This window comes from Martes martes (genome assembly GCF_963455335.1).
Source record: "Martes martes genome assembly, chromosome: 6".
Classification (NCBI taxonomy): domain Eukaryota; kingdom Metazoa; phylum Chordata; class Mammalia; order Carnivora; family Mustelidae; genus Martes; species Martes martes.
In genome coordinates this window covers 25,196,788-25,222,503 of record NC_137893.1, presented here as the reverse complement: position 1 = coordinate 25,222,503, position 25,716 = coordinate 25,196,788, and the positions used below count along the sequence as shown (strand labels likewise).

General features: G+C 46.5%; 2 protein-coding genes across 2 annotated transcripts in view; one reads left to right on the top strand and one right to left on the bottom strand.

The window, feature by feature from the left end:
* CRYBG1 (crystallin beta-gamma domain containing 1) overlaps nt 1-9,762 on the top strand; it is a 47,160-nt gene extending 37,398 nt beyond the window's left edge. Inside the window, exons 16-20 of the mRNA XM_080807269.1 lie at nt 2,495-2,634; nt 3,605-3,728; nt 4,123-4,281; nt 5,843-6,005; nt 8,333-9,762. Coding sequence (XP_080663395.1) covers nt 2,495-2,634; nt 3,605-3,728; nt 4,123-4,281; nt 5,843-6,005; nt 8,333-8,421 — 675 coding nt within the window. The 3' untranslated portion in view covers nt 8,422-9,762. The remainder of the gene's footprint in view (nt 1-2,494; nt 2,635-3,604; nt 3,729-4,122; nt 4,282-5,842; nt 6,006-8,332) is intronic.
* Nucleotides 9,763-11,031: 1,269 nt separating this feature from the next.
* RTN4IP1 (reticulon 4 interacting protein 1) overlaps nt 11,032-25,716 on the bottom strand; it is a 44,020-nt gene continuing 29,335 nt past the window's right edge. The window contains exons 7-9 of the mRNA XM_080805347.1: nt 23,509-23,692; nt 19,633-19,725; nt 11,032-11,165 (exon numbers count right to left, since the gene is read on the bottom strand). Coding sequence (XP_080661473.1) covers nt 11,049-11,165; nt 19,633-19,725; nt 23,509-23,692 — 394 coding nt within the window. The 3' untranslated portion in view covers nt 11,032-11,048. The remainder of the gene's footprint in view (nt 11,166-19,632; nt 19,726-23,508; nt 23,693-25,716) is intronic.

Genomic DNA, 25,716 nt, shown 5'->3' with positions numbered 1-25,716 from the left:
CTGTAACTTTTTGGTCTCTCTTTAGATTTTTTTTTTAATTTTTATTTTTTTAAGATTTTATTTATTTGAGAAAGAACAAGAGAAGGAGAGAGCACACAGAGGCAGAGGGAGAGCAGGGAGGCCGACGTGGGGCTCGATCCCAGGACCCTGGGATCATGACCTGAGCTGAAGGCAGACACTCAACTGACTGAGTCCCCAGGCACCCCTCTTTTCAGATCTGGTTTGGTTTGCTGTTTTCTCAGACTCCAGATGTAGAGTGTTGAGTCAGCTGTGGTACAGTCATCAGGGGTTAGTTCAAGGCCCCTCTCCTGTCTTGTTTTTTTTTTCCCTTGCATATCTGATCCCTATTTCTAGCCCTCTCTCCTTTATAAGTACCCATTCTGATGTGTTTGGGATACAGCTTGGATATTCTTATGTTTGTTTTTTTCACAAATCTGTATATTGGCTTTTAGTTTATATTTGGTGTGATGCTATAGTTCTGATCATTATAAACAACCCAATACTTAAACAAATTTTAAGAGTTGTCCATTATGCCGAATGTACATCTAGTTTATTGATTCTAATCGGTATAAGTATTCATCACCGTATTTTACATACTTAATCCCCCCCCACACACATACATATCCCGATTGACCTGTGTGAGAGTCTCTTGGGCGTGTGTATTTAAAAAGAGTGGATTTGCTGGATTTCACACACATGGATATGCATGTGTACGGTCAAATCCCACTGCTTGAGATCTTTGCTGGCAGAGCTGTGGGTTCCTGTTTTCTACACTGTTGCCATTACTGGGTATTCTCTCATTTCTATCGGTTGGAAGACACTGGGCAAAAAGCATCATCTCTTTGTGTTGTTTCACTATTAGTGGGACCGGCATCTCCTACACTAATTAGTCATTTGGGGTTTCTGTTCGGTGAACTGCCTGTTTTACACCCTTTGCCAAGCCTTTGTTCAGTCTCCTGTATCTTTTGTTGTTGCTACTGAGTGGCAGAAAGTCCTCGCGGCTTTTAAATCCAGCACTCTGTTGTTTGAGACTTGCAATCACGTCTTCTCCCAGTTTATCACGTACGTTGCTAGTTCAGGTGATAGTGTCCCTTTTTGAACAGAAATCTTTCATTTTTATGTAGCCAAAGCAATATTCAATAGAACAAAACATCAAGATAATGTTCAGGTGTTCACGTCCGGGTGTGTCTGTTTTTTGGTAGCTGATCTCTCCTAAAAAGCTTTAAACATATGTAGTTGGTGACTTGAGTTTTAAAAGTAGAACATACGTGAAATGGCTTGATCTCCTCCCTTCCTGCCTGTTCAGATAACTAAAATGTTGACCTTTCTTGAGATGTGAAAATAGTATCCATGGAATGACACGTAAGATGCATTAGCTTATAAATAAGCAAATATCAAAAACTTGGATATTTAGCATGCCTAGAATTCTAAAAGCTACCTCCAAATACATATTTAAAAAACAACAAAACAAACCCATTTCAGCTGTCAAGTTTTCAAATGCCTTCCTTCCCCTAGTACTTGGCATGTATGCTCGGGCCACTTCTGCTACTCCCGTCGTTTCCATCTGCGTTTTTATGTAACCTCATTCCTGCCCCGCACAAACCACCTCTGCACCCTCCTCTGCTCTGTTTACTGCTCCACCGAATCTCCGTGCACGTCAGGGCACATCCACATAAATGAGGCCGTGAGTTGCCACACCCTGACCACAAAACTTAAAGCAGGGAGGGGATTTTTGATGTATTATTTATGATCCTAGGATTATTATCATTAGAGCTTAGACTGGGGTCAGAAGGGTCTATAATTTGAAAAACAAGTATGAGCTGCTAGCTTTTCATTTTCTGAAAATCAGTGGACTTCTGTGCCCTTGTCCTCTTTCAAATGAATGATGGCTTGAACATGGGACTTCCACCCTGGTTTTTGTTTTTTGGTTTTTTCCCCCTCTCTTTCTAATGATAATTCCTATAGGAAAGCTTGGGAGCACGAGAGTACACACAATCTGTTGTCTTACAATTAAACAAACAAAAAAGACATTTGAAAAATGCTTACAAGGGGAAGGTTCCTTGATTAGGTAATTACCACCGTCCCTCTAGACCCCAGACTGCCACCAACCTTAGACCTTACCACTCACTTACATACATGGCTCTCTAGCCCTTCCTTATCCCCACCCAAAAAATGACAAAATTTAAAATAAATTACAAGTGTTGATGACTCAAAGACCCATTCCTTTGTGCCTAGGATATGTCCCCCCGGTGTCCCCACTTTAAAACACCATTATATTTGCCCACCTTTCTATGCAGTAGAAAACCTTCCTGCCCCTCTGTCCTTCCTCTCCTTAGCTGTGGGGTACGGGTACACCCAGACCTCTGGGGAAAGGGACTTCAGGACAGGCTAAGCCTGGTCAGATCTTGTGATTTTTCCTGAACAAGATATTTCTGTATGAGTTCGAATTCTCATCAAAGCTGAGTAACGGAACTCTATTTTTGTTCCTCGACAGGAATTTTCTGAACCAACAATTATTCTTTTTGAAAGAGAAGACTTCAAAGGAAAAAAGATTGAACTTAATGCAGAAGTAGTTAATCTCCGATCCCTAGGATTCAACACACAGATACGCTCTGTTCAGGTGATTGGTGGCATGTAAGTGAGTTACCTACTTTTTATATAATAAAATATTTGATTTTGAAAATTAGGTTTGATCATATTTCTTTCTCTCCTATGCTACCTTAAGCAAACTGAAATCTAACCTCTTAACCCCTTATTTCCTGTAAGGGTTAATAATTATGCACCTTCATAGTATAGTTTTCCCATTGGGAAAAGCCATGTGTGAGGTAGTTTTTATCTCTTCATCCAGATTTTTAATTTACTTAAGGACTTGTCTTTAACTCCTCTCAAGTTTCTAGGGGAATCCTTTGCAAACCAGTGCTCAGTAAATATATTGAGCACTTTTTTAGCAAGAAAGGGAGCTGATTTTTCTCATCCCTTTGAAAGACCAAGTCCTTTGGCTTTGGAGTAAGGGCTGGGATTTTCCTTTGCCTGGGAATGGTTAGCAGCTGCTGTGCACAATGATTCAAGGTCAGTGTGGGAGGGCGCCTGGGCGGCTCAGCTGCTTAAGCAACCGCCAGCGGCTCAGGTCAAGATCCTGGGGTCCCAGGACGGAGTCTCGCTCCATCGAGTCGGGCTCCCTGCTCAGCAGGGGTCTGCTTCTCCCCCTCCCTCTGCCCACGCTCCCTTTCGAGTGCTCTCTCAAATAAATAAAATCTTGAAAAAAAACTACAACTGAAAATGTTGTACGAAAGCCTCACAGGAAGTACAGGGCAGCCTTGTGGAAAGGACCATATTTCATTGCCTTATGAGAGGGAAAAACTTACCTGTTTCTATTCAGGAGTGGATCTTTTTGGCATAAATACTCATGCACCAAGAATTTCCTACTTGCCAAGAAATGGGTGCTTTAAGTGTTTTAGAAAATATGGTAGTTTTCTTTTCTCCCCCAAGGTATATTTAAGGTATGAAGCTCAGTGTAAAAATGGGAAGCGCTGTAAAAATAAATATAATCAGGGCCAAATGTCAAATGGATATTGCCACTTACTGCGGTTTTCTTTTTCCGCAGATGGGTTACTTACGAATATGGCAGTTACAGGGGTCGGCAGTTCCTACTGTCACCAGCAGAAGTCCCGAATTGGTACGAGTTCAGTGGCTGTCGCCAAATAGGTTCTCTACGACCTTTTGTTCAGGTACGGGTTTTCCCTCTCCAGGTTTCAAGTACTCTGAAATCGTTTTCTTTTTTTGTAAATGTAACTCCGCTTTTTAGTTGAAGTATGAAATCGGTCACCCCCCATCCCCTGAGTTTTTGGGTTTGGGCTCTGTTTCTGGTGCTAAGAGGCGGAGATGGCTTTCGGAAATGGTACCACACCAACATCAGCCTGTGGGCTGTCCGCACGCTCCCTGGCCCCAGCACTTTTCAATTGTGACAAACTCTACTCCTTGAGAAAATCCTGATGCCTCTGAAGGATGGAGCAGTGAGCCCTTGTCCAGCGGCCCCTCTGATCCCTGCCTGCTGTCGGGGCTTACTCTGTGCCCCCGATGGTGCTCCCTATACATGACCACGCCGCGGTCTTTGTCTTCCAGAAACGAATTTATTTCCGACTTCGAAACAAAGCAACGGGGCTGTTCATGTCCACCAATGGAAACTTGGAGGATCTGAAGCTTCTGCGAATACAGGTCATGGAGGACGTCGGTGCTGATGATCAGATTTGGATTTATCAAGAAGGATGCATCAAATGCAGGGTGAGCTTTTAGGATTAGATAAGGGTTTGTCATGGCTTCAAGTAGATGCTATTTCACACTTCCTGGAGCACTTTCGGAAATAAATTAGGAGGTTTTCCACGAAAATATTTTTTAGTTGGTAAAACCAATCGAGGAACTTAAAATGGGAGGTAAATCTAGCACGGATCCAGGATGCAACATTTACATCCGTACCTGGTTTTTTTATGTAGGACTAGAAGGAAGTGTCTGTGCTATTTTCCCCTTTTTCCTTCATCTACTTATCATGGCTTATTTCAGTAAACCCCAGCACTGTAAATGCAAATCATTCTTGGTTTATTTTAGAGGACCCCGCAGACAGACTAGGGCAAAGACCTACAATCCTGTGTACAACACAGCCCATTGCCCAATGGTCATACCTTGTAAAATGGAAAATGGCTTGTCTCCCTCTTGCATCACTCCTGCCATATAAGACCTGGTAAAGTTGAATACAGTATACGACTTTATTAGAGAAGCTCGCGCTTCTGTTGTAGATAGTCTTTTTAACTCCTTCTTGATTTTATGAGCTTGACCGTTTGCTCCCATTTTTTTCTTAAAACTGGGTGCCCCATGAGTCAGCAGAAAGCATACAGCCCTGTGGAAGGGAGCACAACCTGCTAATTGGGTCTCTTGTGCTTGAGGGAGTATCATCGTTTCAGCAAACAGAAGTAGTGTTTAGACAGGCAGAGAAGAAAGCACGAGAAACAGAAGCAGCTGAGCTACAGAAGCATAAAAAAAGCCGACTTCTGTCTTTGAATTAAACACTTCAAGAAAACAGTGCCTTTCAGCACTTACTTTTAATTACTTCTAATAAACATTTTAGTGGTGTTAACTGTGAATTCAGTAGGTCAGTGAGAAACAGTGTCCTCGATTATCACTCTTTTTATCACCTGTATGCTTTTCATAAGCATTTTCTATAGGAGGATGTGTTAACGTCACATGAACACAGTAGATTCACATCAGAAAAGGACCCTTAAAATCTTTGCATTGAAACACACTCCACTGCATTTGTATTTTATCCTTCCTCTTTTTATAGCTGGATAGCATGCCTTTTTGGAAATTTCTATTAGACATCTCTCATGAAGGGAAGATGACAGTAGGTGGAATTTCAAGTTTTAAAATAATAAAATGCCCTTTAAGCTATTTCACTGTTACGACAGCCTTTCAAATTAGAGATGCAGTCACATTCCAGAAGGGTCAGGCTGAGCAGAAATGGTTATAGGTCAGGGGAGATAGAGCAGTAGACCCCCGCCTCTGATCATGGTCCTTGCTGAAAGGGAGAGCTAATGTTCTGAGGTTTCCCTGACTCCCAAAGGGCAGAAATCTTACAAGGGACAAGAATGGAGAACTTTCCAGCACTCATGTCACCTGAAATGAAGGTATAAGTATTTGTTATTTGATCCCAGTTCTCTGGCTAAAGCTGAAATGCCTCCTGTGGGGCAAATAGACAGCAAAGACAACTTTAAAAATCAATTTGTGACCAGAACTGATCATGATCCCTGAAGGTATCTCCGTCTCTCAGCTGCCTTGTTTGTCCCATAAGCAGATAGCAGAAGACTGCTGCCTGACGATCGTAGGGAGCCTTGTGACCTCTGGCTCGAAACTGGGCCTTGCCCTCGACCAGAATGCCGACAGTCAGTTCTGGAGCATGAAGCCAGATGGCAGGATCTACAGCAAGTTGAAACCAAATTTAGTTTTAGATGTCAAAGGTAAGAATCATTTATTCTCTCTGTTGTGTCTATACTTAACTAAAAATACATTTTTTGCTTGTGAAAATGTGCATACTATTAGTAGTAAGCGATCCCTTCCCGTGTGCCAGCCACTGAGAACCCTCTACATGCCCTCTAGCTCACAGGCTCTTCCCAGGGACCTTGGGAGCCTCAGGTTACCCCCTCCTCCCCGGTACCTTTTTATAGCCCAAAGACTGAGGCTCAGAGGGCTCGATCATGGACCTGTACCTGGAAGTGCTGAGCTGGAATCCGGACCTAGGCTGATTTCACACCATTTGTTTTATTATAACAGACTAAAAATCACAAGGCTCCGAGCTCAGTGAATATAGTTGAAGATTCCCATGCATCTGCATGCATCACCTCGCTGAACTAGAGCTCCTTGGTCTTACAAGACAGAGTTCCAAAACCAAAGAAATGGGACTACATTGGAAACATCATTTTTTAAAAAATATGGATTCATGTTTTTTATGTGATCAGTTTCCTGTGTCAAGGTTACTCTCCTCGGGTACCCACTATGTGGTAGACGCTTAGCTAGACACTGGGTACCAAAGGGGAAGCGAAATACTAGTTTGGCTTCAGAGAGTTTATGATACAGAAACTCCAAGCATGTAGGACTTTTTCCGACTTGCTACACTGGCACTTGACAAGGAGTAAGGATACCTAGCTTCGAGCCTTGACTGACAAGAACTGTGGGACTCTAGAAGCTTCCTCTTTAGGGTTTTGCTTTAAAGCCCCAAGGTCCGTTCCTAAAATGCATTATAAATATGTCCAATGCTTCTTGAATAAGGGTAGGGTTCTATGTGTTTGTGAACTCTCAGTGTATCTAGGTAGCGTAGCTGCCCTAGTCACTTGCCTTGTTAAACTGAATTTCAATTTCTCAGAATGTGGGAGAGCGGCGCCATCTTGTGGACATGAGGGAGTAGGGCCGCACAGCCCCCACCCGGGCAAGGGAAATACCTCTCTGGTAACACTTACCAGGAGACTCGGATTTTCATCAGCTATAGCTGTTGACGCCTTTGTTATCTGCTGCCATTGCCCTAAGATTGATCAGACCAAGGGGCTTTCTTGGAACGTATCTCCTGGTGTCTGGGGAGGGAGGCATTTGGGTAGATGTCATGTGTTATTTCAGACCTAGGGCAGCAATGAAAGCAGATTTCTTCTCGCTTTAAAAGTTTGGGATGATCTTTCTCCCCAGAGGCAGAATAAAATCAGATGATTGCTCGAGGACTTCCTAGTCTTTATGATTCTAATAAGATCATGGTATCTTAACATTCTTTTGTGCATATTAATGACACTGCGATCCTAATACGTCCCCAAATCTCAATGGAGTAGTGTGTGTGTGTCTCAGTGGGGACAGTGGATTTGCTGGTGGTGGTAACTTTTCCCACAACACACACATCTGGCTCCGGTGTCCTATGCTACGCCTAGATGTGTAGAGCCAATAGATCACCAATGACGATAAACTGATTCCTTGTAAGAAGAGCATAAGTTATCAGACCTTTTGGATATTTTATGAATGCTTAAAGAGTAAGAACATTTCATTCTTCTTGGCTTGAGGACACAGCAGGATTTCAATACCAGTTGCATGCACTGCCTCGTAGCGAGAGGAGATTTGTATTTCTGGGAGTCCCTGTGATAGAACCTTGATGCAGAGCCTTATGCTAAGAAAGGATACGGTAGCTGAAACCGTATTTAGTCCACACTGAAAAAAAAAAAATCTGATGGCACTTTAGATACTTCTCCACCGAAAGGAAGAGGCTAGGTTTTTTCACATCCACGTGTCTAACTATCTAGTAGACACCTTGAAAGACATTCTGGTGAAAGGGAGTTTAAATAATACTAATTTTAAAAGTACAGTTAAACTCAGGATCAAGTGCTATGAATTTTTATATACCCAGTGCATTCCCAGGAGTGGGCGTGCCGCCCAGTCCACATACTGGGCATCTGTCAAACGTCCCCTTTGCCCTAAAACAGCCACTTGTCATTGTTCATGCAAAACCTGTCCCAGCTGCCAACCCTTCCACTACTTTCAGGACCTGTTATAGCAAATCCACGATCACTGAATATATTTCACAGTCTTTGTTCGTTTTCCCTTCTCTAGATTTTTCCACCTCCCCACCCCTCGCCCCCCAACTTCAGACACCTAAAGTCTTGAGTAGGAAAAGGAGCCCTGGGAGGTGGGACATCCCCTGTGTTGTTGGTGCCCACAGGACGGGATCTTAACACAACCAAGAGCTGATTCACCCTCTCGGCTTTGTTTCCTGCAGGCGCATTTCCTTTTATTATTTTCCTTTTCTTTCTTTCAGGGGGTACGCAGTACGACCAAAATCACATCATCCTCAACACTGTCAGCAAAGAGAAGTTAACGCAAGTGTGGGAAGCCATGGTCCTATAACCCCGAAGAACGCAGGAGGAATGCTTCTGGAGGTCTTCAAGCTGCTTGAAAACGGACAGAGCCAAGAGGAAAGAGGACCTGCTCCTTCTTCAGCTCTAGCTCCGCCCCTGAATGACACTGCCGTGACCAGGACTCCGGTCTCATCTTTTCAAAAGACTGTAACAGTTTTAAACCAACCACTTGTCCTTCTTTCATTTCCTGCCTTTCGTCTCCTTTCAGTAGCTGCTTAACAGGTTGCCTCATTAGCAGCTTTTGGGTGTTTTAAAAAATGTTGTATCAAGACTGTACATTTTAAATTATTTCCAAAGATCGTGACAGGAGAGAAGAGGAACAAACTTCGAGTAGACTCTGTGGGCCTACCCATGCCTTACACTTTAAAGGGAAGGATAAAAGCTCGAGTTATAGCATCTGAGAAGAAATAATGTATCAGGCCACTAATTTTGGCTCCTCTGTTTTCTGGAATCATAAATTACGCTCTATAGCAAAGTAGGGAAAGGCTTATCCTTTTGTTAGTATTGAACGCTAGTAAGTTGACAAGATTTCATGTCCTGTCCGCTAACATGAGCAGGATTTGGATGATTTTAACCCACTCGTGGGCTGCCCTGAAATGTCACAGATGAGTGTCATTTAACACTTTTCTCACAGATGCCACGGGAATAGCGTTCCCGGGATCTAGTTTATCACTCATCTACGGTTCGTTCGGACGTGATGTCCTGTGAGCCTTTGCTGAGCTCAGGCCTGTCACCTCAGACTCCGGCAGTGGACACGAGAGACGGAGGAGGCAGGAGGGATGACTGGCAATTCTCCAGCAGATGAAGGAAAGGAGGCCTGGAGCATTGCTTGTTCAAATCGTAGAACTCGGGAAACCCTAAAATGCAGCATTTCAGGGAAAAATGAAAGAGTTTAACCGCTGACAATACACTGGCCCACACGGTGCTATTCAACCAGTGCCTTCTGGTTTTGAACAAAACTGCTTGACCTTCTTCGCATATACTCTTCCTCCTCTTGTCCTTATTTCATTAGCCTCGTCAATGCTGGCGCTCTCATCCCAGGAGGGACAAATCCCGTTTCCTTTCTAGCTGTTCCAGTGTCTTTCCAGGGCTAATGCTGCTCCTCTCCACACTGCCCTGCGGCCTCGGGAGGCAGCTGTGGCCAGGAGCTTAGCTTCGGTTTTAAAGTAACGTTTGCACGTGTCCATCAGCTGCCAGCAGGTCTGTCTTGTTTTTAGATGTCCAGCTGGGACTTTCGGCCTTTGTGCGGATCACTACAGTGTGTGGGGCTCAGACATCCTACAGTTGCCGGGGTTGAATTTCTCTCTTGAATAAACTTGTTTCTGGTTAACCCTACAGAGGAATCTGAGTGCGTCCTTGCCGTGGCGTCACAGCGCGTCACAGCGAGTGAGGGGACAGGTTAGAACCTGCTGACGGACGAGGAAGACACAGGTTTCAGGTGCTGGAATAAGGCAGGGGTGAAAGCTCCACTTTCCGAGAGAGGACCTGAGGGTCAGTGAGGTCCTCCCTCAAGAGTTTTGTCCGCTCCCTGTTCCACCTGGAGCCCGCCAGGAGAAGAGCCGAGACTGTTCAGGCGAAGTCCACCGTGTCAGGTACTGACAACGAGAGTCACGTTTTCTCTCTTGTGAAATCCTGGCTGTGGTGAGACGAGCGATTCCAGAGAGGCCCTCGTCCAATGAATTACCAAATGAGCGTCTGACAGGAATAAACTGAGTAGCAAGTTACTAACCAAGTCTTTGTCCAAAGCCTGCGGTGCGGTGAGGAGGAGGAAAACACCAGGAAAAGAACCACTTACCCTGAGTGAGGGTCACAGATTCAAAAGCTGCACTGGGCTTCTCGGTAAACCACTAAGTGCAGGCATTTAAAGTCAAAAACTGGATCCTCAGAGAAGCATGTTTCCATGGCTGAGAGAGGCCTGGCCCTTAGGCAAAATGTAAGGGCTTTAAAAAGTTAGAAACTTTAGCCTCTGCTTTCATTTTCTTGAGAGTCAACAACCAAATCAGGAGATTTTGTATGTGACCCTAAGAGGAGATTCAGAACTCCGAGAGTGGTTCTGACCCCAGCAGAGCAGAGGAAACCGGGCCCAGCTGGAGTGCTCCAGGAGCACGGGTTCCCAGGAGGAGCTTTACCGAAGCTCTTCGCGCCGCCATCCAGCCCCGCGCCAGAAGTTCTAGCATCTCACCTGAATGGAGTCTGAGCTACTGGAACAGAAGATGACACAACGATGGGAAAATCTGGTGTGGAAAAACAGCTTGAAGAAAGCTCTGTAGTCTTCCCCGAGCAGCTTACAGGGCAGGCCAAGCGCAGACACTTGTAGAGCCTGCGCTGTGTGTCCCCTCGGCTCGGCTCGGAGGACCTCTCGGCAACAGGAACGCGGGGATGACGGGCAGGTACCAGACGGCACTCTGGGCGAGGCGATGTGCACACAGTGGGGCAGGGAGGAGGGGGGTAGAAAATGCATCTATCCTCAGTTCAGAAGACAAATTACTGGCAAAAAGGCGTTTTATACTTGGATCATGGAACTTATCGTCTAATCTGGAAAGAAAGCAACGGTTACAAAAACGTCTGGGCCGAGAGGCAATCACCAAATAAGAGAGCCAACAGTCAACACACTGTTTATTTAAACGACATGACATTAATTACAGTCTTTCCTCTTGCATGTCCTCTTTCCACCTTCAGGAAGGCTTCTGGAACTTGAGAAAAAGGAAACGTTTTTTCAATAACGGGCTGAATCTGTAAAACACAAGAAATTGACCGGTGGGGAAGGAAGATGCATGTTTTCAAGGTGGATCCATCCCCGATGTCCTCATTGTCCCTCCAAGCCATGTGCACCTAGGTGAGATGCTGACCACATGACACGCCCTGCCACACACACACACACACCCGCCGCCCCCCCAACCCCGACCAACCCCGGTCTCTTCTCCCGCCTCACTGCATGTCGTTGAGGTGGCCCTAGCCATCGCTCAAGTCTGTCTTCTGTGCTGGCTGTGTCACTCTCCTACGTAGAGCCCTTCCACAGCTCCCAGACATCCCAAGGCCACCACCTCCCCACCTTGGCCCTCGTGCGGCCCTCACGCTTTACTGAAGCGGCCTACTTATTGCCTGAACGTGCTACGTCTGCCGCTCTGCCAACTCCCACCCTTCCAGGCCAGGTCTCCCTTACCCTGTCTGAGCCCCCAGTCTGCAGCGTGTTCTCTCGGGACTGCTAAGGACCTAGCTGGCCAACAGCGCACACGGCTTAGCCACCCTGTCATGTAGGGTGAACATCAAAGGGGGCCACCCGAGGTTTTGCTGACTGGATCTCTGTAGGCCCCCTTGTAGGCCACGTACAGATTCTAAAAAGAATCTGTTAAACGTCCGGCAGATCTACGCAGCCACAGTCTGAGTACCTGTGGTCCAGGCTGCCTCTCCTGGACCCACACCCCACCCCCAACGCTCAGCGCAACCTGAGCACAGGACAGGAGCTTGAGAGATATCACTTGGTGAAAACCAGTAAGATAACTGGGAAGCAAGTCTTACGTGGGCACTCTGGGTTTCAGGAGAACCTGTCCCAGGGGGAGCTGTCCTGGGGGGTTTGCTAACTGGCTGAGCGGCTGGTGAGAATTTACAGGACAGCCACCTCGGCCAGCTCAAAGGCTGGAATGCTGCTGGTTCTTGTTCCTGCACCATCAGTGCTGCCTTTTGAACATGCGTCCCAGTTAGCGCCTTCTCCAGACGCAAAAATCCAACAGAATGACTCTTCTTCAAAGCTACAAGCAAACATCTGTAATTGTCCCCTGGGTACTCCGGCAGCCTGCCTCCAGCAGCTCCACGGACAGGGAGACGTCATCAGAAGGCCTGAGCCCATGCCTACATTTCAAGACTCTTCTCCTTTCACAAGACAAAAATGTGTCCCTGGCAGGCTGGGAGGCCTCCGATGTACCCCCCTTTTGTGTGAATTTCACAGCCCCGTCATGAGAAGAGCTCCTCTGACTCCAGAAGTTCCCTTCTCCAGAGAGTTCAAAATTCTCTGCCCACAAATCACGGTAAGCTCCAAGGAGCAGTAACAACTAACACGTACTGTCCTATGTGCCAGGAGCTCTCCGGACTACTCACTGCCTCTCCCCTTGCTTTATCCCCAGCAGGGAGGTACTCTTACCATTTGCATTTACAGAAGAGGAAATTAGGGCACAAAGTGGAAAACGTCACCCAATTTCACACACCCGCGCCCCCAGTCTGTGCTCTCACCACTGCCCCTGCGTCTGTCAGGTATCTCAGGTTGCTTTCTACATCCAATCCCGAAATCGAAAGAGGAGGAAAGGCAGCCAAGGCTTGTAATGATTTATCACAGTGTGCATCTTGGCTGGCCTGCCCTGTGCTGAGACCGTGCCAGCTGAGCACCCAGTCTCCAGGCCCCCAAGACAGCAGGTGCACGGCACACAGGCCCCCCGCTCCCATCTGCACCTGGCCTCACCGATTATTAACCATGGTCCTCCCCTCCCCGGCAAACTAAGCATGACCTTAGAATCTTCCACACCGCAGCAGCTATGAACACATTGGAGCTGACCCGTCCAATGAAACCCACCTGCCTTCTCTGGTAAATACAGGATGCGCTGAAGCTGTTTCCCGTACATCCTGCAGGAAACTTCCTGAACCCAACACTCCCTTGAAAGCCCCCAGGACATTGTTTTTTGGATGCTAATCACCTAAGAAGGAATCACCCGAATTTGCATGCTTAAAATGCAGAGTCCTTGGTCTCTGGTTAGAACAGCCGGATCAGAATCTCTAGGGGCTGGGGGGGAGACCGTGCACTTTCTGGAAGCCTTCCAGGAGAGCTTACTGCACACTGGCATGGGCATCACCGCAGCTTTCCACCTTGATCTTCGGGTCCCTGACTCGTAGCAGACACATACTCACTCATCCCACAACGACTGACCAGGTGTTGCCTTCTAAGCGCCAGGCACCAACCCAGAGCAGATACAAGGCACAGGCCGCCGAGGGTAAACCAAGGAAAGAAAGGAGGCAATGACATCCACTTCTCACTGAGCTGTGAACACCAGTAACGAGAGCACCCCAGCCCCGGTGTTCACAGAGGGTCGGGAAGGAGGGACCGGGAGGCCCCCTGCTCCACTCGAGAATGAACAGCCCAGGCTGGTCCAGCTCTGTTCACGTTAGAACTCTGACCACAGCCCCGGAGCCCGAACTGATGACACAGCCAGCCTGCGATGACCACACACTTTAATCTGGCCGCTCAGGCCTATTGTGGCGAATAACCCCAGAGGGCTGACGGGGCCGGAATGAGTCATTCAGCTCTTCCCGTAAGTGACAATGAAAAAAGAAGGCTTTCTGTTAACACGCAGGCGGACGCCACTGCCGGCTGAATAGCGCCAGCAAACGGAGATTAACTGGATAATGAAGCAGTGTCTACACACGGCCTCACCCCAGACCCAGAGTGCTTGTTTGCTACGGACAGAGATCAGAAGTAAAATCCAGCGAGGGGACAGAGAGGTTACTCACAGTGAGGTGGGGACATTATGTGATGACACTGCTAGAGCCCGGCCGGCACAGGGAGCCCCGTTATAAAGCGGGCAGGCTCAGCACAGGGCACTTCCCTTGACGCAGAGGCCCGGGCCCCGTGTGGACTGGGAGCCACTCACCGCAGCAGCATTCGTCCGGGTCCCGGACCCGACTCGGGCCCTCCCGGCAGTGCCTTACCTTCTTAGACGAAGGCTGTGTAACGCCAGGCCCCAGCACTTGGCGCCTGCTGCCAGGCATCCCTTCTATGAGAACACAGGGACCACGGGCCCCTCAACTTCCCCGGTGCGGCCGCGGACTACTGTTGCTTCCAGCCGCGGGGCGTGCCTTCTCGGCTCCGAGGGAAGAGGGAAGAGAACCCCTCTGTGGGGAGAACTGGGGCGGGGACGACACCATCTATGCAGGCAGAACAGGAGGCAGAGAGGTTTCCCCTCAATCCCAATTTGCCCAGCAAGAATGACGCAACGGTAGAGCTTCAAAGGGCCCTAAGTGTCTGCACGAGCCGGCTGGATAGATCAGGAAGCCGAAGCGCAGGTGGCTAAGGGCTCTGAGGACGTGCAGGTGAGAGCTTCCGGCAGCGGAGGCAAAGCTGGGGTCCAGGACTACTGACTGCGCTACTGCATGGCCTGGGTGCAGTCGGGGGACAGAAGCGTGAGTCATGGTCTGTCCCCCTCTTCCCCAGACCCTCTACCTCCACCTCCACTGGGCACAGAAACTGCAGATCCGTGAAGGTGAGGTGTGTGAAGGGAGAGGAACAGGTGACAGATGCAAGGCAGACCTGAGGGCTCCTGGCGGAAGGTCAAGTCCACACACGTGTGCCGGGCTCCAGGGACCCAAGCCAGGGGTGGCAGGGACATAGCTGCGGCACCACCTCCGAGATAGGCACACCCCCTGACCTCTGAGATAGGGTCAGAATTCCAAGGCAGAAAGGGGCTTCAACTAAGGAGCTATGAGAAGACAAAAGGAAGAAGTGGGCTTTGCTTGAATTTGCTATTTCTGGGACTTTCTGGCCCCAGAAAACTCAAAGCTGGAAGAGAGGTGGTAAGAAGGGGGTGGGGGGAGGATAATGGAAGCCACACTCCAAGAGAGGAAATGTGCCCATTCAGGAAAGCACCTGGGACTTGTCCCTAGGTCCCCCTGAAAAAGGCACTCCTTGCAGCCAGAAGGTGAGAGGAGAAACGTGACCTACATTTCCTCACAGAAACAAGCAGCATCAGGGTGATGGGATCCATGAGGTCCCGGTTGTGTCTGTCTGAGTCCCAGGACTTCCATCCCTCATCATTATATCCTCTCTACAGAGGAAAAAAATCCAGTTGCAAAGAAGGAGCTCAAAGTTTGAAAATGTAATTCATTGCTAAAGGGAGGCCTCAGATCTCAAGAAGGGCCTGGGAAACTGCCCGCCTCCCAACTTCTATTTCATGTTTCTCCAGAGCTGCAGCACCCAGTATGGTAACCTTTAGTTGCATGTGTCTATTTCCATTCACCAAAGGGGAAAAAAAAAATGGAAAACTCAGTCCCTCAGTTGGACTAGCCACATTTCACATGTTCAACTGCCACATGTGGCCACTGGCTACCATACTGGACAGTGTAGACAGAGAACATTTCAATTACTGCACGAAGTTCCAGCGGACATCACAGCTCAGAAGGTAACTCAATGTGGCCAACCCATCTCTCCACATCTTTCACCCTACTAGGCGAAGCTTGTGGGCCCTCTGTCAACGTTTTAAATTAAATTCAAAAAAGTTACACAGGAACTGTTCTGATGCTGGCTAAAAGAAAGAAAGAAACTAGGTCATCTCTATCATCGCTCAACCGAAAAGCTTGGCTGGTCACCTAGGATCTTAAACAGATCTGTGAATGTTAAGAACATGACATCAAAGGACTTTCATAATTATATGAAGAACATATGTATACAGATAAACATACTTGAAAAGACGGAAGGGTACAAGGAAAAATCCCCCTCCCATACTTGATCCCCAGCCATCTAGTTCTCCTCTGGGACAACCAGTATTTCAAGTTTTCTTCAAATCTTATGAGATACTTTATGCATTGTGGGAGGCAGAAGAATGGCTCCCAGAGATGTCCACATTCTAATCCCCCAAACCCGTGAAGATAACATATAAGGCAAAAGGGGCTTCAGAGACATGATTAATTTCAGGATCTTGGGATGGGCAGGGCTATCCGGATGGGCCCAATGTAATCACAAGGGTCATTAGAAGAAGAAGGAGACAGGACAGTTGGAGGGAGGGAGACAAGATGATGGAAACTGAAGTTAAAGTCATTCAAGACTGCACGCAGAATACAGGTGGTCTCTAGAAGCTGGAGAAGGCCAGGGAACAGGTTCTCCCCTCCAGCCCGCCCCCAGAAGAAATACAAGCCTGCTGACCCATTTTAGACTCCTGGCCCCCAGCACCAGAAGACAGTAAGTTTGCACAGTTTCCAGCCACCACACTGACGGCAGTTGGCAACAGCAGCAAGAGGAAAGGAATGCGTGCACATACAAGCACATATGCATGCGTATCTTCCCTCACAGCCTAGTCATTCTTATCAGCAGCTGACTCTAGCCCCAAGAATCTGCCTTCCCGCCTCCTCTCAGGCCTAAAAGACACTGAAAAATACAGGAAGATTTTTGTGGACAGAATTCAAACCCCACCTTTCTAAATGTTTAGATGGCTATTTAAGCAAGCAGAAAACAATGAAGGTTGCATGAGGGATTTATTTTTTTAACTATTACTGCCTCACTCTTAAAGATAGAAATGGTGGTTGAAGGAACTGTCCTAGAAGTCAAGAGACCTGAGCCCTTGAACTTGTCACTTGATTCATGGGGCTGTCATGAGATGTAAAGGCAGGATGGGGGTGTGGGGAGGTAGCAAAACTAGACATGTGCTAAGTTTTCTGGTTTCTAATCTCTCCACGTGCTAACTCAAAAGAAGTGTGCTACACAGTATGAAAACAAGAAATGTTTATTGTGCCGAGGGACAAAAAATTCAAAAATAACTGTAGGCAAAAGGCACAATTTTGGTAGCAGGCCACTACACTCAGTGTGATAATTATAAGTCATTCTTCTCTGTCACCCTCTTGATACAAAGACCATCTCTGGAATACCTGAGAAACTGGTTAACAACGGTTGTGTCTGACAAGACAAGCTCCGTGACTGAGGGACAGGAGTCGAAGAAAGATTTCAGGAAATAACTTTTCCTACCTTTTCGATTTTGAACCTTAAAGTATTTCAGAAGAGTAAGTTCTTTTTGTTCATGGCTTCACACTGTCAAGAAATAATCAGAGCTCCTCTCTCAAGTACCCGTTATTCACCAAGCGCTCAGCCAAAGCTTAGAAGAATCTCAATGTCCTCATCCAATTTAATACGAGCCACACACCAGAGAAGCTGACGTGCTCGGTTATCTGCTATAGCTTCCCAGCATGGACAGCACCTTCCCGCACCCACAATGAGGCAGGACGCGCATGAGGACAGCTGGCCTGCTCATGGCACCCAACACACCAGCTCCCACGGTCCCGGAGTCCTTCACTGTCAGAGAGGACTTCTGGGCCCAAATAACCCTGGTCAGGCCAAAAGAATATTTCCTCCCTCACCCTCGTCTGAGGACATATCAAGGGCATCTTTATTTCTACCTTGTCCTCTTTTAGCCATTCTGCCAATTATCTGCCAAATTCAATAGTTACATATACACAAGTCTCCACTCTTCTCTGTTGCGTAAATAGTAACTTCCAGGTAGAGAGAGAGTGAGTCCCAATATTTTGAATACAAAAGAGCCATGGTAAGCCCGTGGACAGCCTGGAGCCGAGATCGGGAATGACACGACTGCACAGTATGCTGCTGGAGCATGGGACGTCTCTCACGGTGGGGCTCCAGTCACAGGAAAGAGCATGTGAAACTATGGGCCATGTTACTTAATGATAGTTCACTTCCTTCTTCCTGGAAATAAAATAAGCATCCTATGGGAAGTGAGAAGAACCTTAAAGAGGCACTTACCTACAGCCACGAGAAGGCTGAGACCGTCTACCTGGGACACATTAAGACTCAGAAGTCTGAGAAAAGGCACGCAAATTTGAAACCACAAAATTTAGGAAATGGTAGCAGGCTGTTTCCTACTATATAGTTCCGTGGCTATAGAGAATGAAAAAAAAAACCTAAATGCAGAAAAAGCAGCCAGTAGGTCCTAAAGACATTTCCTTCCAAAATTAGAGTGGAAACAGGAAATGGGCCATAAGGGGCAGGTACCAGCACGAGGAAGCCCATCTCAAGGAGCTCTTTCCAAGTGGCCCTATATGGATCACACGGTGGCAAAGCCAGCCCTACTCCATCCCCTTTCCCTGCCCATCGTAAAATGCCAAGAACAAGAGCGCCTGGGTGGCTCAGTAAGTTAAAGCCTCCGCCTTCGGCTCAGGTCATGATCCCAGGATCCTGAGATCGAGCTCCACATCAGGCTCTCCGCTCGGCAGGGAGCCTGCTTCTTCCTCTCTCAGCCTGCTTCTCTGCCTACTTGTGATCTCTGTCTGTCAAATAAATAAATAAAGTCTTAAAAAAAAAAAATGCCAAGGACAAGACAACTTAAGCTAAAGCCCCAGATCAGCCTCCAGCACTAAGGATGCAGCTGAAGGTTGGAGAGGGAAAAGCACAGGGCTGAGAGTCAGGAAGTACGCATCCTGGTCCCACTCCTGCAAACCTGAACATTTCCCTTTCTCCCCCTAGCCTATTTTCTCATCTGTAAAAATAAGAATCATTTTACCTGCAACCATAGGCAACCCTCTATAGTTATATAAGGGTCTCTACCCTATAATTTCATACAGTCTCTTAATAAAATCATAAACATCAGCACCAGACTAGGAATTTTCCTTCCAGGTTATTCTTCCAAAGAGAGAATGTCAAGGCTGTTAAGACCATTTAAAAACCAAACTAAACAGTGGTCTGAAAGGCCTTCTGACAGCCAAAAAGGGATGATCCAACTACAAGCAGCAATCCATTCCCCACAGAGTCCGTGCAGGACAGATGCGAGCCATCAGAAACACCGACCAGTGGTCCCCACCAAGACCTCCATCAGTCCTCTCCAACGTCCCACCCACTGACCCTCTCCGACAGACCTCAGATGTACCATTATCTGCCCTCCAAGTGGGTTACACTAGCTGGCGAACAGGAGACCTGGGGACCCGAGTCCTGGCGCGGTACTGTGTGAGTTGAGATTCCAGCGTATTTGTTCACAGGGCTCCTCTGGAAATCTGGTTCCCTCCAGAACAGCTTCACCCTTGAACTCTAGACACTCCAGAGCAGTTCTGTAAACTCACAAGTGTGTCTGGACCTCTGTGCAGACATTACCTTGGTGGTGTCTTCTTTTCAGGATCATTACCAAAATAGCAGCAGCCCAGCTGTAAATGCTGGCTCTGCTACTGTCTAAGTGTGTTTGAGAAAATCATGTAAGCTTGCTGGACCTGCCCTTCACCTATAAACTAAGAGGGCTGAACCAGATGGTGTGGGCTCTTTCTCAGATGTAGCAGTCTAGGTCTAGGATTCCCATGGAGACAGAACCAAAATACAGCACTTAAACTTAGCCAGGGACAGCAGCATGTGCACGGACCACACCTGTCCCCAGAGAGCTCCCGCAGACTAGGCTTGGTGGCGGGTGGCCAAGCCTCCAGGGGCTGCTCCAGCAATCCGAGGGCCCGCACGTACCTTTCCCTCATCCACCAGTTTCGCGATGTCGTCTAGATACACGCCGCTGGCCATGAAAAAGGCCCAGCGATAATGGACTCCTTGCCAGAAATGCTAAAAAGAAGAAAAGAAAACACATCAAATACAGGAAAGGATAAAATCTCATGGAATGCAAATTTAGGGGAAAGTATTTTCTGGATGATTAAGACAGACAAACCAATTTCCTCTTCATTATGAAACAATGAGCTCTATGCCCAACGCCTCAGCACAGTGACCGACAAGAGGGGACACTCATAAATAAACAAAGATATATTCACGTGAACTCGGGCTTTTTTACCAAATTGTGAATGACAAGCAAGTCAGCACAGGAAAGCTGTCCTTAAAATGAGAGGCTAAATAGTCTTACACACTCAGTTCCTTCCCTCGGAGAAATTAGAGGCTAAGACCTCTCAGCTTTCTCTCCTAGCGTTTCAATGAAGCTCAGAGGCACCAGAGAAGAGCTTTTAAACCTAACTCAAGTATGCTTGGGGGGCAGTAAGGCACCAAAATATGATCTTAGACAAGAAATCCGATCACAGATTTTTTTTTTTTTTCTGGAATAGAGTGGTTTTAAGGGCAAAACAAAGTGTAAAGTTCCTTTCGTATCGTGGTTGGGTCTTCCCCCTACAGGTATAATGAAGTCCCAAGTCACCGAATCTATTATGAGACAAAAGGTCTCCAGATAAAAATAAGCCAAAATCTTCTACAAGAGGGTTCATGACCACTTTACTGCCATACCCACTTTCAATTGTTAGTCTTTCTGTCAAAAGTAGGCCAGGCCATTATCAAAGGAACAACTGAACTGAGGTTCTCTAGGATACACACCTCGATGACCTGCCCAACTCACTTTCACCAGATGGGAGCTATCCAGAGGTATGGGGTTTGCCAGAACCATGTGGCCTCCCTCCCTGCACCTGCCTGTCTCATAATCCCTCAGCATGAGGTGCATACAGCAGTCAAGTGCAAGGGAACTCCCCTGCTACTCTAGCTCAGGCGCTCAACAGCTGTGTTTTTAGGTCAAGCTGCCTCTTTCACCCAGTTTCCTGGCCTAAAGAATGGTGAGACCACTACCTTGCCCACGGGGTTGTTGGAAGGAGTAAATGAGAATGAATGCAAAGTGCCTGATACATAGAAAGTATCACCCGTATAAATATTTATATTTATTATTCAATAAATACTTATCTAGGGGTGCCTGGGTGGCTCAGTGGGTTAAAGCCTCTGCCTTCAGCTCAGGTCATGATCTCAGGGTCCTGGGATCGAGCCCCGCATCGGGCTCTCTGCTCAGCAGGGAGCCTGCTTCCCTTCCTCTCTCTCTGCCTACTTGTGATCTCTGTCAAATAAATAAATAAACTCTTTAAAAATAAATAAATATATGAATAAATATTTATCTAGTGCTGGAAACAAACTTTACTGAGGAAAGGCTGGGGCACCAAATCTGAGTTTCAGATCATAGGAAGAGAGACATAACCAAGCCGCTGTCTGGGCAGAACTTTGCAATGGTTGTACCAGGAAGGGCTTACTGGTTTGGATGAGTGACCCTGTAATTTATTATCTAACCTGGAACAATTCTGAGAGTTAGAGGAGTCATCATTAATAATTATGCCAGGACCACAGTTGCAAACAGAGCCAATCTCACCCTAGATTAGGTGTGAGGAGGTTGAATCCCCTCAACCCACTGAGTAGCAACACAGAGCCTGGGCTGGCAGAAGTCTCCGGATAGTTTGCTCTAGGCCCAGAACAGCCTCAACCTCTATTCAAACATGAACAATTTTCTATGGGTGTCACAGCAGGAAAGAGGTTGGGGAGCACTGCCCTGGGCAAATAAAATTAAAAAACAAAAGGAAAAAAAAATACCATTTGAAGGCAGGAGGCAACCCAAGCGTACAGCAGGCCCGAATAATTACAATCACAAACGACCTATCCTGTACTTCTCCCTAAGGCCTGGCCTCAGACAATTAAAACATTCTGGTAACTGTTTAGGGTTTTAAAGAAAAGAACAGCAATGGTCAAAAATGCCATGTCTATAATTCTTTATAGCGTGTTGCCCTGTAAAGTGAAACTTTTTGGTCGGCAACAGCAGAATTTTTATACTCTGCTATAAGGGGCCTGTGTATTTTTTCCAGGCCATTACAGGAGAAAGTAAACCAAAGCAGGCGGGAGTCTGGAGCATTACAATGAGGCTTTAAACTGTGCACATTCTCAGAAAGACATCAGAAACTACTTAAAAGGTTTTCACATGAGATTACCACTATCCTCTTTCAAGTAGGAGGAAAGAGAAGATGCCTGTTTTACTCTCAGAGGACAACCCAGAAGGTTAACTTGTAAGAGGTCTCACTGAAGTACAAACTGTGAAATCTTAAAGAAAAGTTAAACTTATATTTTGAAGCCTGGGTTTTCTGAAAAGAGAAAGAAGAGACAAAGGACAGCTAAGAAGCCTTTCTCAGCACCAAAGCGCCCTGTGGCCACTGCTTCCGGTTGCTGCCTAAATCAGACGAAAATCAAGAACCTCGAGTACAGGGCCTGGTTTGTTCACCTCTAGCAACATACACCCTTCCTAAGAATGGCGCGGTGGTCTCCACTGTCACAGCTCTCTAAGTATTTAGTTAGTCCACGCAATTCAAGAGGCCAAAGTCCTAAATTTCACCCTCAAAAAGGTCCCAAGTTAATTTCTAGAATAAAGAAGCTGAAGGTAATCACCGAGTGGTTCGTTCCAGACATACAGATCAGTAGGTGTTGGTGAGCTTGGCATAATGTCTCACAACCTTTTTACCCACTGAGGAAACTTCCAGTCTTTTTCCTGACTCTGAAGTATTTTGTCTAATTTTTAAAAAATAGAATTCATTTATTTATTTATTTTTTGCCTATCACTTACACTGTTTCAAAGCTAATACAGATTTCAAGCCAATGATCTAGAATTGCCAAGAGTGGATAACATGAAACGATCTAAACCTGTCCCCACCGTGAGGACAACAGGCTCTGGTGTTAGGCCGAGAGCGCGCGCTCAGCCTCTGCTGTGCGCTCGTCCTCAAGGCCCACCACATACTGCCTTTGTCTGGCTGCGGCAGAGCTCCTTCTAGCTCTGGTAACAGGGGCTGCAGTCAGCAGAGTCAGGCAGACTAACTGAGTCTCAGAAACACCCAGAATGCCATCAACAGCTCAACTGTCTGATTCACAAGGGATGTGCAGTTAGGACAACTTGATATAATTTTAGAAAAACGATGATGGTTCTATTTGCCTTTGTGGTCTTACTAAAGTAAGAACACAATTTCCTTCCGGTTTTGAAATTCAAAAAAAATGCCCACGGACCTCTACAGGTATGGAGGCCCTGGGCTAGAAATCACTGGCATACCCCAATGCGGCTACCATGAAAACAACCGGCTCTACCCAGTCTTAATAAAGCTTCTGCGCTCACACAAGAGAGCCTGTATGTGTTAAGACTGGTGAGACAGAGAGAAGACCATCAGGTAGAGGCAAGAAGGAAGCAGAGGTGTATCAGACGGAATCAAGACAGGTAATTGCTAATAATAAAGCTGAATATTAAGTTTTATGCACTAGACATTAGACTGAATTCTTTACATGGATTACCTCATTTAATCCTACGACACGCAATAAGGAAGATACCCTATTAGCGTCATCTTGGAGGTAAAGACATCAGGGCTTATGACACAAAGTAACTTGCAAGTTACACAGCTATTAAGTGGAGACCAGAATTTGAATCTGGTCAGTGTGCTACTCCAGAACCCATACTGCAGCCACTGTGCCATGCTGCTCCAAGACAGAAGAAACTGGCTAGGCGAAACCAGTTTCCAGAAGCAGGAGGCATCGCTTGCTCTCACCAACCAGGACTCTCCTCCCTACCTTTAATGCCTTAGAACCCACGGTGACGCCTGTCTGCAGCATGCCGTCTGCGATGCCCAGTCGGTCCATGTTCAGGAGAAAAGGGGTCACCAGAGTCACGTATGTGGCTCCTGACCATTTCTTGAGAAAATTTAAAGCCCATGTTTCAGTGGATCCACCGACATTATCAAGAATGAAATCAAACCTGGAGAGCAAAAGAAAAATCAAATGAAAACATCCTCGTCCATCTTTACATATGGCTCCAATGCCCCCTTCCTTTCCATCGCCAGTCAGTGAGTGGGTATATTTCAATGACCGCTCACAAACCACGCTGCCCCGTGCCATCCAGGAGAGGGGTGCTTGCTTTGACGAAGGAGAAAAGGGCACCCCCACTCACCCATTCTGGCTTTTCTCCAAACTAAATAAAATGTGACTAATTTTTTTGTCATAAAATCGTATCATTTTTCTAGTTCTTTAAGGATGACATCAACAAATGATTCTCAACTGAAGGCAATTTTGGTCCCCAGGGGACATATTAGGCAATGTCTGGAGGCATTTTTAGTTGTCACAATTAGGGGAGGTGGTGGGAAGGGACTCCTGGCACCTAGAGGCTAGGGATGATGTTTATACACTGAATGCACAGAACAGCCCCTCACAACAAAATTTATCTAGTCCACAATATCCATAGTTCAGAAACCAAGCTTGCCAAGGTTGAGAAAACCCTGACCTAAGCTTTATGGAAAACTGCAAAGCTATCCATCCAATGTAAGTCAAAGTATCCTTTAGTGCACTTGAATACTTGAAATGAAGTATAAAAGCTTTTCACCCACAGAATGATTTGCTTTTATTCCCTCCATAACTAGAACTGCTCATAGAAGCATCCTCTTCATCTGGAATTTACTCCTACTTTTTGGCTTCACGCACAGCATGAGGACAATGTAAAGACAAATTAACAATCTGCTCTCAGTCTTCAATTCTGCTCTAACATGCCCTCAAAACCCAGTCCTATGAACTGAGGAACTGAGACACACAACTCCTTAAAGCAAATCTCAACTTGCTGTAATTACTGCATTTCACTCACAGGGGATAAAACCCGAGAATGCTTTTAAATATTTTTGTAAACAAGTATCTACTCAGAAAATGTGTGCTTAGGACGCCTAGGTGGCTCAGTCAGTTAAACGCCTGCCTTTGGCTCAGGTCATGATCCCAGGGTCCTGGGATCAAGCCCCAAGTCGGGCTTCCCTGCTCATTGGGGAGTCTGCTTCTCCCTCTGCCTCTCTCTCTGCCAAACCCCCTGCTTGTGCACTCTCTCTAAAAAATAAGTAAAATCTTAAGGAAGGAAGGAAGGAAGGGGGGAAGGAAGGAAGGGAGGAAGGAAATGTATGCTTATCAGTTAAACAAGTTAATAAGTGAATTCCGTTCTGGTAAATCCTTTTTCCCTTCTAAATTCATCTGGATGAAGTCAAACATCTAAAATCAGCTTTAGCCAAATTTGTGGATCTTGAACCTGCCTTTCACGGAACAGAAATGAAGAAAAACAAGTAAAAACTGAAGGAAAGGAGAATGACTTTACTCAATGACCACTCTTTTCATTAAAAAAGAACAGAAAATTATTTTCATGAGTTTAAGTTTCCATTTCATTCCCAAGTTTTGAATAAACAAACGTGATGATACTTAATTTAAATAAAACATACAGGCAGCCTGGTATTCTAGAACAGGCACTGACTGAAAGGGAAGTCCAGAGACAGGCCGTAGACTCAGCTCGCCCACTGACGCTTGAAAGTGGCGTGACCTTGAGCATGCAAAAACTCCTGCGTCCTCTGCCCCTTAGTGTCCTCAACAATGACAGGATCAAGTTGGGCCTAAATGTTTCAGAGCCCTTTCCTGCTGTAATAGTCTAAGATTCAAACCTAAAAAGCTGCTATTTGAAAGGAGAAATGAGTGTATTCTTGGTGGACTCAGAGGCCAAACTCCAGGCAAAGGTTACAAAGGTCAACTGTAACCAAAGTGGTCAAAAACAAGTAAAAGTAACAGCCTGGCATCTGCAAGTTAGAGAGATTCCCCTACCAGAACAGAGCGAGCAAAGGCAGCAAGACCACAGCGAGAGAGGCAGAGGGGCAGACCAGAGCCTACTTCTGGGGGCCAGCCTGAGCATGCACCCGATTTCCACCGGTCAGGGTCTCTGTCCTCTGGGGACAAATTCCAGACACACATACAACTTAAAGTAGA